The sequence below is a fragment of the Rhinichthys klamathensis genome, unplaced genomic scaffold (genome assembly GCF_029890125.1).
Source record: "Rhinichthys klamathensis goyatoka isolate OS25496 unplaced genomic scaffold, OSU_Roscu_1.1 h1tg000391l_1, whole genome shotgun sequence".
Lineage (NCBI taxonomy): Eukaryota > Metazoa > Chordata > Actinopteri > Cypriniformes > Leuciscidae > Rhinichthys > Rhinichthys klamathensis.
The window spans coordinates 900,345-913,043 of record NW_026606894.1 but is presented as its reverse complement, the minus strand read 5'-3'; the positions used below and the strand labels follow the sequence as shown (position 1 = coordinate 913,043).

Genomic DNA, 12,699 nt, shown 5'->3' with positions numbered 1-12,699 from the left:
TTTCTGTTGGCTGGCAAGAAGATGGAAGCGGAATGACCTAATTACGGCCGTCATGAGGAAGAATAATTTCATCTCACCCTTCATTCTCATATTTGCCCAGGAATAATTGGTATCACATTGTAAAACACACATTGCCCCTTTGCAAATCCTCATTAGAAAACAATGCATTGGCTCCTTTCAGCCAATTTATTTGTCACAATCGCCAGCGAGCTGATGCACTGAGCACTGCCGGCTTCAGCGCTCTAAAGCCTCCCTCCTACACAAAGACACGTGCGTTTATTAAGTTTGCTTTAGTGCGCTTAAAGTGATAACAATCATCATAAATCAGGATGCCGCATTTCCCAGTAACTGCGCTTGGAGCATGTGGACGTAAGAAGTCATTACAATATATAAAGGAAGAGAAACCTCCACTGGCACTGAGAACGTTTGTCAAGATTTACACATTCATAACATCCAGCAAGTGCTGAAATATTGGATCATATAACGGCAGCTTTCACACAGTGAGACAGCTGTAAAATAGAGAAGCAATTTCCTCGGCTTATTACGAACCTCAGCAAGATGGGTTGAAATATATTTGACATTATTTTAGGGGGACAATGAACTAACTAACTGCGTAATTTAGCTTAGTTCTTTTTTATGAAATTTTTGAATGCCCAGCATCATTTGAAATAAGAAAATGCTTTAAGATTGTATTTTACGTTTGTTTATCATGTGTGTGTGTGTAACTCTTGTAAGACTTTTGCAGTATTATTTTCAAGGTCGTGTATCTTTATATGCATATATGCCACCTAGTGGTTAAGGGTGGGGGAATGGCTGTGCTTAAAATGTGCCAGCCTGAATTAATGCAAATTACTATCAACACACACACTTACACACACACACATGCACGCACACACACACACACACACACACACATGCACACACACACACTATATTCAACCCCCAATGAAGCTTAATTATAAAGCTGATAGCACTCAGATTGATTAGTTAGCATGTCAATCAAACATAGGAAGGAAAGAGAGGAAGCTGTGCAGTAATTGGCCATGAACGTCGGGGAATAATAAATATTCATGTGTGTTCTGCAATTGCGGCTCTCTTCAGGGCTAAAGTGGCTCCGCACTCCAGTCTCTTTGCACCCTTCATCTGGAGAGGGCATGTCGCCCGTTCCTTGACACGAATTAGCCCGGGCCAGACTTTATCTACTGGGAGCGCTTAAAAAGGCTGATTTGATAAACTCCTTCTCCCCAAATCTAGTGTCACGGGTTCACATTGGCAGTTCATTGTCCATGAACCATGGGTTAAATTAGTTTGAATAGGGGTTTGTATGAAGCTAAGATTTATTTATGTATTTGTTTGTTTGGGACGAAGTCTTGAAGTAGATTTTTAATTGGTACTGAATTATGGCCTAACAAAGCTGACAGCGTCGCCGGAAATTCTCTTAGGTATATTGGCTGTATCCCACCAACAATGTGTCCTATTGAACTGAAGGGTGGTACCGGATTAGTTTACACCTTGATCTGAGCATATGCTTATAAGCCTTATATGTTGCATAATAGAGTGCTGTAGGGATGACGTAATTTTTGTAGGCCATTTGAATTTTAGCACTTACGGTTCCATCGTCATAAAGTCAATGGGTTGTTGGTTAAATGTCTGAAATTTGGTTAAATGTCTGAAAAGTTCAAGACATATTCATGTTTAATTATACGACATGAAATGCACTTTTACTTGTAGACTACAAAGGTTGTCTGGGACATTAAACATCATCAGGAAAACTCATGTACTCACTGGCTGCTTTCACAAAAGAAGCTCAATGGTGGTGACGTTGAAGTCATGTGACTGATCCACTTCTTCCCTTTTGAATTTAAACTGTAAAGTAAACTGTTGTAATTAGTCTATTGAAACAAGGCATATGCCATATGCAGAGCGGACTTGAACAGTTTGGAGCCACCTAGTGATCACCTAGTGAACTTTTTTTTCCTTCAAATTCAGGATCTGTTGTTTCAATCTGGTCTCGTTGGCGTTGGCATGGCATTAGGCCCTTTTTTGAACCTCGGGGGTCTTGAAGTTGCATCTCTTTTGTGAATGAACTTTTTACTTTGAGCTTAGTGAATGCAGGACATGTTTGACCTTGTAATTATTCGCTTGAATATGTTATTGATTGTTTTTGTGGAGATAATAGCTGGTGCTAATCAAATAATTGCACAGTTTGCTACACTTGATTGCATTTTTTTTATGTTCAAGATATTTACTTTGCTTTATTCATTTTAAAAAAGGATTCATAGTGAAAATAAATACACGTGGCAAAACTTGATCACAGCGTGAACTGATTTTATGAATATGATTATTTTCTGAGAGAAAACAAGGGAGAACTACAAATTAACAAAAACAAGTACAGCAACTACTGGACATAAATATAATGTGTTTGTCTATTGGTTATTGTATATTTCATGACTTAGAAATGAATTGACTTGTGATTTCAATGTATTTACATTTGCATACAATGCAAAAGGTTGTCTTATGTTTCTGTACAAATATCTAACATTCTTAAATTCAAGATCCATTTACTTGACAAGCAAAATGACAAAATATTATGTTTTTGTCACTAATCTTGATAAATATTCCAGAAAGACTTAACATCATGTCATTTTGAATCAGTTTCTCCTTTCTGAGTTAAACCAATATTTCGACTTGCCATTGTGGAGCATTTACTCAGTTGAGTGGATCAGGCAGAGCTGGCGTGATTGAGTGGAGGCGGGGCCTGATTTGCATATTCACGTAATACTAAATAAAGCAAGGGTGTAGAGTGACATTTGAGATATTTTAAGTCAGGAAGAAATTATCTTTCACAGGAAAACTTGATTGTCAAAGATGAGTTTTAAAGGGGGACTTTAAGAATGTTTGTACTGTAAGATATCCGTACTGGAAAGCAAGACTAAAATACAAAGTAAGAGACAGTTAAATATAACATTTTTTGTGTATTTATGTCAGCACACCTCTTGCCCGAGTCAAAAAACAAAGCAAAAAACATTGCAATGAGGTGAAAATTGACACGTGGATAAAGATTAAGACTAGATTAAGAGATTAAGACGTTTGAATGGTTTGGGTGGGACAGGTGACAAAACAATTTGGGCTGCAGGTGTTTGCAGGAAGATGTGTGAATAAGTAATAGCTTTCTGACGTCCAGTGTGGGTCTTTGGACAGCTACTGTTTCTCAGCCTCCCGATCTCATTGGCACTGAGACAGACCCTTTCAACACTGTGAAGTGAACTGCTGTGACCCCGAAAAATCACTGCAAATGTTCCAAAGGACAGGACAATTTAATGTCAATTACAATTTAAAATCAATTTAGTGAAGAGCAGCACAAGTTTAGCAAATAATAAGATGTTTATTGCCAAGGAATTTTCTGTTTTTGTGTTGAAAGATTTTCTGGAACATTCCGGCTTTGCACTGAAAATGGTTGAACATGTATTAAACTGTTATTATAGAGTAGGTGTGTTGGTTTGCATAAATAGACGAACACATCTATTCTGCTGTGATATAATGTCTGTTGGTTCTGCTATAATGTGAATCTGACCAACAAAGTGGGCTTAATTCTGAAATATCTACAGACTCAATCCATCCCTTTTGATGCTCAAATTGGATTAAGACACATTTGTGTGGTTTGGGGACTCAAATATGTAGGACAAATCAGCATAATCGAGAAGAGAATTGCTATATTCAGGACTTAATGAAGTCCGCCGCCCACCTGCAACGGTGTTATTTCAGTATCCTGATGTGGATTATGTTCTGAGAGAGATTCTTTTGGCTGGCAGCCTATAGCATCTACACAGACCAGCAGATCTTTGAAGAACTTCATATATCACAGAGACAAAATCAGCTCATCTCAGCAACCGGAACACGGCCGCCTGCTTCCCGACCGGAAGAGAAATGCTTTAAAGAAATGTGAATCATGTGAATTGTCTAATAAATACAAAAGATACATTCCACAGATAATAGGATACAAAAGAACCTCAAGCTTGTACCAAAAACAAACAAATACAACATTCCAGGGAAATTCAAAACAGATGCAACAGAAGCTCAGACGCTTTATTATGATTATCTGTGCTTGACCTGACAGAATATTATATATAAACCATTGTTGGCGAATAGCTATTATTTACTTATGATACTATTAACTTAACCTACTTTATTGTCTAATATATATATATATATATATATATACACTCACCTAAAGGATTATTAGGAACACCTGTTCGATTTCTCATTAATGCAATTATCTAATCAACCAATCACATGGCAGTTGCTTCAATGCATTTAGGGGTGTGGTCCTGGTCAAGACAATCTCCTGAATCCAATCTGCTCAGTCACTGGGATTTCCACGCACAACCATTTCTAGGGTTTACAAAGAATGGTGTGAAAAGGGGAAAACATCCAGTATGCGGCAGTCCTGTGGGCGAAAATGCCTTGTTGATGCTAGAGGTCAGAGGAGAATGGGCCGACTGATTCAAGCTGATAGAAGAGCAACTTTGACTGAAATAACCACTCGTTACAACCGAGGTATGCAGCAAAGCATTTGTGAAGCCACAACACGCACAACCTTGAGGCGGATGGGCTACAACAGCAGAAGACCCCACCGGTTACCTCTCATCTCCACTACAAATAGGAAAAAGAGGCTACAATTTGCAAGAGCTCACCAAAATTGGACAGTTGAAGACTGGAAAAATGTTGCCTGGTCTGATGAGTCTCGATTTCTGTTGAGACATTCAGATGGTAGAGTCAGAATTTGGCGTAAACAGAATGAGAACATGGATCCGTCATGCCTTGTTACCACTGTGCAGGCTGGTGGTGGTGGTGTAATGGTGTGGGGGATGTTTTCTTGGCACACTTTAGGCCCCTTAGTGCCAATTGGGCATCGTTTAAATGCCACGGCCTACCTGAGCATTGTTTCTGACCATGTCCACCCTTTATGGCCACCATGTACCCATCCTCTGATGGCTACTTCCAGCAGGATAATGCACCATGTCACAAAGCTCGAATCATTTCAAATTGGTTTCTTGAACATGCCAATGAGTTCACTGTACTAAAATGGCCCCCACAGTCACCAGATCTCAACCCAATAGAGCATCTTTGGGATGTGGTGGAACGGGAGCTTCGTGCCCTGGATGTGCATCCCACAAATCTCCATAAACTGCAAGACGCTCTCCTATCAATATGGGCCAACATTTCTAAAGAATGCTTTCAGCACCTTGTTGAATCAATGCCACGTAGAATTAAGGCAGTTCTGAAGGCGAAAGGGGGTCAAAAACAGTATTAGTATGGTGTTCCTAATAATCCTTTAGGTGAGTGTATATATGCACTTATAGTAAGATGTTTTAAAGAAGTCTTTTCTGCTCACCAAGGCTGCATTTATTTGATCAAAAATACAGTGTAATACATGTTATTACACTATAAAAATGCTTTTAATTTTCAATTTCTGGCCCCAAACATTTAAACATTTAATTGTTATTTTAAAAAGTAATTTATAGTTATTAACAAAAACATAAGTCTTTATATAAAAACATAACATATATGTTACAATACTGTACTGTTTAAGGATATCTTAGTCTATAACAAACTTCGCGTTGTCCTGCTGTTTAAAAGTATAGCTTGACTGTAGCTTAACTATAAATAAGTTGCTAGTGTCTTGGAAAGCTATATTTTTTGTAACTTCCCATTCATTAATAAAAAGCTGGATTATTTTGAGTGGCATTACTCATTGAGGTATCGGTCACACCTCAGGTTAAAGGCTTGCATATGAAGGAGTCTGAAGAGAAGGCCATGTCTCTTCTTACACTGAAGCAGGAGCTGATGAATCTATGGATCTCTGACAATATTATATAAAGGCAGTGTGTGCCTCTAATGCAGGCAAGTGGCTATAGAAACATATCTGCAAAATGAACAGGGTTAAAGGTACATTGACTCCAGATCTTTATTAGTTGTTGTTTTTTTGCGAAGAAATCTGCCTAGAGCTATAGCCTTGAAGAAATGCATTCGCTTTGTAAAGAAAACAGAGCTTGCTTATTAAACATATTTCAAATACGCAATGAAATGTGCAATCTACAGAAAATAAATATTTCTAAGGCTTATTAGCCTTACAGACTTTCCAAACAGTGTGTGTGTGTGTGTGTGTGTGTTTCTTTAGTTCTGCAGGTCTGGCTGTGTTGTGTGTCGCTGTGGCGTTTCTGGGTTTCTCACGCCGTTCCTCTGGACTGTAAGGACGAGACCGGATCTCTCACACACTGTACTTCAATCTCCCAGGAGAAACTTCTAGATCGTGTCATCCAACATGCAGAGCTCATCTACCGTGTGTCTGAAGAGTCATGCACTCTTTTTGTGAGTGAACCCTCTCTGTCAATCAATCAAAGTCTATTGACATTTACTGTTAACTCTACAGCATATCAAATGATTTATTACAGCATATGAAGTTCTAGTGATAACACTCTATGTTTCATTTGTTAACATTAGCAACATCCTTTAACTAACATGAACTAACTATATGATCAATACATTTGTTACTGTATTTGTTAATCTTTCTGAACATTAGTTAAAAATACAGTTGTTCATTGTTTGTTCATGTTAGTTCACAGTGCATTAACTACTGTAAACAAATACAACTTTTGATTTTAATAATGTATTAATTTTACAAACTAACATCAACTAAGATTAATATATGCATGTATAAGTGCAGTTCATTCTTAGTTTATGTATGTAGTTAACTAATGAAACCTTATTGTAAAGTGTTACCGTTTTTGCAAATCTGCATGCATGCTTTTGGTCACACTTTATTTTGTTGGTCCCTTTTAGACATTCTGTTGACTATAACTTTGCATCTGCGGATCCACTAACTCTCATAAGAGTATTAGTTGAGAATTGGTGGATTGTTAGGTTATGGTTCAGGTTAGTTAGTTGACAGGTCCAATGTTACGTATAGCCAAGAATGTCTAAAGGGGACCAGCAAAATAAAGTGTTACTTGTTGTTGTTGTTTTTTTCTTCTTCTTAAAAAATTCAAAATCAGATAACCAATTTCATTTAATCTCATCAGCTGAGATATTATTAGCCAGACTGATAGCAAGTTTCTTTCTTTTAATGTCATTATTCTGTCTCATTTAATCAACCTTGCCTCATTATTGCCGGCTGTGTGCATGACTTTGATTATTCATTAAGATTATAGTCTCATTAATTCAGACTCATTATAAACACTGTGAGATGCCTATCAGTCTTGCTAGATCATTTCACTGTTCTTAGGTGGATTGTCTCTGTTCAGCGGGAAAACATGCAGAGAACATTGGTGTAATTTCATTTATCATTTCAAATCCCCCTTCTGATATTTATAAGGAAGGCTTTTCTACAGTGTTGGGCAAGTTACTTTTAAAAAGTAATTAGTTACAGTTACTAGTTACTTCTGCCAAAAAGTAACTAAATTAGATACTCAGTTACAAATTTTAAAAGTAACTAGTTACTTAAAAAAGTAACTATTGCGTTACTTTCAAGTAAAATTAAATTTTAAATGCTCAAATGTGACCCGACCTCTACCCCTCTTTAACGGAACTTACAATACATGTGCATGTTCAATTATTTATGATAAATCTGAATATTATAATAAAATGGACACTTAATACAATACATTATTAACAGAAACATGAAACATTGTACACACATCTAAAAAAAAAAAAAATGTTGCTGTGGGACAAAGTGAGACTAGCCTCCAATCAAATGCCATGTATGTAGATATTATGTTTATATAGTGGATCAATGCAAATAACACAATAGATGTTTTGGAACTTTTGATATTTATTGCCCCTCAACAGGCCACAACTGGGCAAAATTAAATTAAGCTTGTTAAGCTCGTCGCCATACCTGTCTCTCGTTGACTGACTGGCTTGTGTTGTTCCTTGTGTGTCCTGTCCTGTCCGACTATGCGTTATGATGGGTCGTTCGCAATTCATGAGCGTTAGACGTTAGTGATGATGGGTCGTTCGCGAATGAGCGTTAGTGATGATGGATCGACTCGTTCGCGAATGAGCTTTTGATGGGTCGTTCGCGATTCTAAGAGTTAGTTACTCTAAGAGCCGGCTCTTTTAGGTGAACGTCGGGAGCTGGCTCGCATATCTGAAGAGCCGACTCTATTTTTTACAAATTTAGCCTATAGAAATTAAATAATTATGTAATAAAAATTGAAATATTATAGTCAAAGTCATTTAAAGAGCCGTTTGTGAGCCAAAAGAGCCTGCTCTTTTCAGTGAGCTGAGTCAAAAGAGCCGAATGCCCATCACTATGCGTGCTTTCGAACACCCGCCCAACTCTACCTCTGATTGGCTTACAATGACATTTTACTCTACCTCAGCCAATCGTCAGCATTTATGCGCTTGTCTCGTGCTCTGCCCACTAACCAAGGAAGAACAGTAAAAAAAGTATTTGCCTCTCGCGCAGAGATCTAGTTGGTCTGATGAAAAAAAAAAAAAAAACAGCTTCATCAGTTATAGTAACGCGCCGCATTTTTTGGCAGTAACGGTAACGGCGTTATTAAGATGAGAAGAGTAATCAATTAGATTACACGTTACTGGAAAAAGTAATGCCGTTAGTAACGGCGTTATTTATAACGCCGTTATTCCCATCACTGCTTTTCTACCACCTAAAGTGGTGTGTGTGTGTGTGTGGTACTGCTCTGAAACCAACAAACAATGCAGTCATCCCTTGCTCCTGTGTGTCCAACAGGAGGAGATGTTTGTCCCGTATCCTCTGTATGCTTTGAGAAACCAGGGAGGAAACATGTGCCACAGCAAGCCCTTCCCGATCCCAAGCTCCAAGAGTGAGATTCAGCAGATATCGGTGAGGAGATGCCAGTGTTGTGTGTTTTGTTGATTAGAAATGGAAATGAGGAAGGAAATATCCCCCCCCAAAAAGGCATATGATACATATCAAACAAGGCAACCCATTTTGACTGGGAAATAAGACAAAATATTGATTAAGAAAAAATACGAAATTTTTAGGGGGAATTATTATATATTTTTTTGCTGGTGTTGTTCTTGAAAGGCCACATTAAATGTTGAGAATATGCCGGTTAATCTTCTTAAACGGCATCCACATCCATGCATGTCAACGCCGCTTAAGCGTTCACTGGATCCATGTTTTCCAGCTCGGAACAAATGAGCTCTGTTTAACTGGTATTGTGTGGAAGACTGCACTAGCAGAGCGCTGTCCTGTCCGTCTAATGCACTATTGTGTGACAGCTCTTTCAACTGAGAGACTAACCTTTCTATACAACTATATTGCCTCCATCAACAAATAGGCTGTTTTCTTTCCTTTTTTCCACACCTGCTGATATAGATTTGAACATTTCCCTCGAACTGCTTTAGCTTAAAGAGTCTGGTCACGCCACCACTGTACGCAGCCAAAGGAGACACATATTTACATTTGATTTAGACATTTTATAGTCTCTGAAAATTCATCTGGAGCTACAGTATATAAAAAGCATTGCAAAAACATTGAAAAAATGGATTACCTCCCATAACTTCTCCTTCACCGGGAGCTTGTGCTGCTTTATGAAGGCTTGACTACTGTATTCACAATGTTTAGTCTGTTTAAAGTTTGGAGTCTGTGAATATATATCTATCAATCTATCTATCTATCTATCTATCTATCTATCTATCTATCTATCTATCTAACCATCCATCCATCCATCCATCCACACAACTCATCCATCCATCCCATCCCATCCATTCATCCATCCATCCATCCACACAACCCATCCACCCATCCCATCCCATCCATCCATCCATCCACACAACCCATCCATCCATCCATCCATCCATCATCCATCCATCCATCCATCATCCATCCATCCACCCACACAACCCATCCATCATCCATCCACACAACCCATCCATCCATCCATCCACAGAACCCATCCATCCAACCATCCATCCATCCATCCATCCATCCATCCATCCATCCATCCATCCACACAACCCATCCATCCAACCCATCCCATCCATCCATCCATCATCCATCCATCCACACAACCCATCCATCCATCCATCCATCCATCCATCCATCCATCCATCCACACAACCCATCCATCCAACCCATCCCATCCATCCATCCATCCATCCATCCACACAACCCATCCATCCAACCCATCCCATCCATCCATCATCCATCCATCCATCCATCATCCATCCATCCATCCACACAACCCATCCATCCATCCATCCATCCATCCATCCATCCATCCATCCATCCATCCATCCATCCATCCATCCACACAACCCATCCATCCAACCCATCCCATCCATCCATCCATCCATCCATCCATCCATCCATCCATCCACACAACCCATCCATCCAAGCCATCCCATCCATCCATCCATCCATCCATCCATCCATCCATTTCTCCCTTTTTGGCATAAATGGTTCTTTTCTCTAAAATTTAGTGTGTATTTTTTCTTCTGAGAGTGTTGTAAATGCTCCTTTTCTACTGAAGAAGTTCTGAAGGCAGAACAAATGTCACAAATGAAATTTAATCAATGAAAATAGTGTTTTTCATAGCTAGATCCCTTTGACGTCTCGACTGTGTTTTATGCAGGATAAATGGCTCCTTCACTCGGTCCTGATTCTGGTGCAGTCGTGGATGGAGCCGCTGCTGTATCTGCAAACTACTCTGGATCGTTACGATGACGCCCCCGACGCTCTGCTCAACAAGACCAAGTGGGTTTCTGATAAACTGCTCAGCCTGGAGCAGGGGGTGGTGGTCCTCATCCGCAAGGTAAATCAGTGTGAACACTAAAAACATACCTCACACGCTGCAGCCTTGTGTGTGTGTGCGTGTGTGTGCATCACTTCACGCTGGTTTCTCCACAGATGCTGGATGAAGGAATTCTGACGTCCTCGTCCGCCATCGAACACGCGCTGGCTCCATACGATGGACAATCTCCAGAGGTGCTGGAGTCTGTCCTCAGGGACTACAACCTTCTCACCTGCTTCAAGAAGGACGCCCACAAGATGGAGACCTTCCTCAAGCTGCTCAAATGCCGTCAGAGCAACAAGCTCAGTTGTCTTTCCCACTAAATATGCTTCTTGTATGGAAAGAAAAAGCTTTATTTTGAAGAATTGATATTGCCATATTTAGCAAGCATTAAATGAGACCCCTGAGAGTGAAAAGTGATGTGCTTTTGGCTTTCTGGCTATTTACTGTAAATTGAACAGGAATATGACACGAAGCATACCGCTCTCTCACACAATCTGCATTCTGCACTATTGATTCCCTCGCTTCTCTTCTTAACTTGAGTTTGTATGCCATACCGACTCTTCGTAGTCGTTCAATGTCTCTCCAGGTCTCCAGTTAGTTGGCAGGCATGTTTTTTTTTTCTTCTTTTAGTGGAGATAGTTTCACCTTTGTATTAGTTAGATAAAGAAAGACTCTAAAGAAAAAGCTTGTGATACAGAAATATGCTAATGAAGCCGCAAAGCAGACTGTAAGTGTTTCCAGTGTGTGTGGTGTGGGATGAGGGATTTGATCTAAGCTTTAATTTATGTATCAACATAGTGGAAAACTACATGAGATATTTATATATATATAACTACTGTCCGGCACAATATTAAGAACAGAGGTCTGCAAAAAAAAAAAAATGTTATGCATATTTGTATATGCATACTTTATCATATTGTACTTCTATTTAAATAAAGAGGCATATCATATTTTTCTCTCAATGTGTTTTTAAATCTATCTATCCATCCTAGATAAATACATGAATAGAATTTGCTATTCTATTTATATACACTGCAGAAATCTTGTTGTTGATGACGCAAGTTTTAGTAGTGGGATTTAGGGATTTCTTTCCCAGTTCAAACCTATCTAAAAACCAAGATACAGTAAATGCACTTGAGAAGCAATACTGCATAAGATATATACAAATATATAGGTGAATTGTATACGTAATGTACAGTATAAGCATAAAGAAATGTATAAGCATATTATATCTTTAAACAAGCAAACAATCTATTAAACATACAATCTTTGAAAAGTCTTATTGTTGATTATCAAGTAAATGTTTTGCCACATTATCCAGCAGTAATTTTCCAGCTAGACGGGAGGAGGTGAATATGAGTAAAGTTAGTGAATCACTGTTTAATAGTTTGGCTCCCTCACGGTTATGCCCTTTTTCTGAGGGTTAATTGACTGTTATAATTATGACCAGAGGCTAGGAAAGACAAACAACAGGCCTGTTAAAAATGTTAATGAGGTAGTGGTGCTCAAGCTCTGTCTGTAACCAACGGCCATCACGATGGCAACAGTAGCAGTGTGTTATTAAAGAAAACAATCATAAGAGACGCGCATCTGGGAGCAAAAGCAAGACCTGCATCATCCTTATGATCCCTGTCATGGAAACAGCACGTCATCCCAGCTTCACTTCTCTCATAGCATTTGCACAAAAAACTGTCATATTTTTCCCACTCCCTCCGTTAAAAATACATGGTAGTAGATCTAAAGTGTTCTTTTAAAAGGCTCAACGGATAAGTCACAGATTTAGAAACATAAGTAAGCATTTATTAACATTCTACAATATGGTGTCTAGTTGCCATGAAACCTGAATTTTGTCACATAATTCATAACTTGAGACAGGATTTGGATATGTCCTTGCATTCATCAGAAAGCATTT

At 38.8% G+C, this 12,699-nt stretch overlaps 1 protein-coding gene across 1 annotated transcript; it reads left to right on the top strand.

Moving 5' to 3' along the window:
- Positions 1-5,926: 5,926 nt before the first annotated feature.
- smtla (somatolactin alpha) lies at positions 5,927-11,144 on the top strand. The gene is made up of 5 exons (XM_056234262.1): positions 5,927-5,949; positions 6,182-6,372; positions 8,756-8,869; positions 10,626-10,805; positions 10,901-11,144. The coding sequence occupies exons 1-5, from the start codon at positions 5,934-5,936 to the stop codon at positions 11,105-11,107; spliced, it is 708 nt and encodes a 235-aa protein (XP_056090237.1). The 5' UTR covers positions 5,927-5,933; the 3' UTR covers positions 11,108-11,144.
- The last annotated feature ends 1,555 nt before the right edge of the window (positions 11,145-12,699 follow it).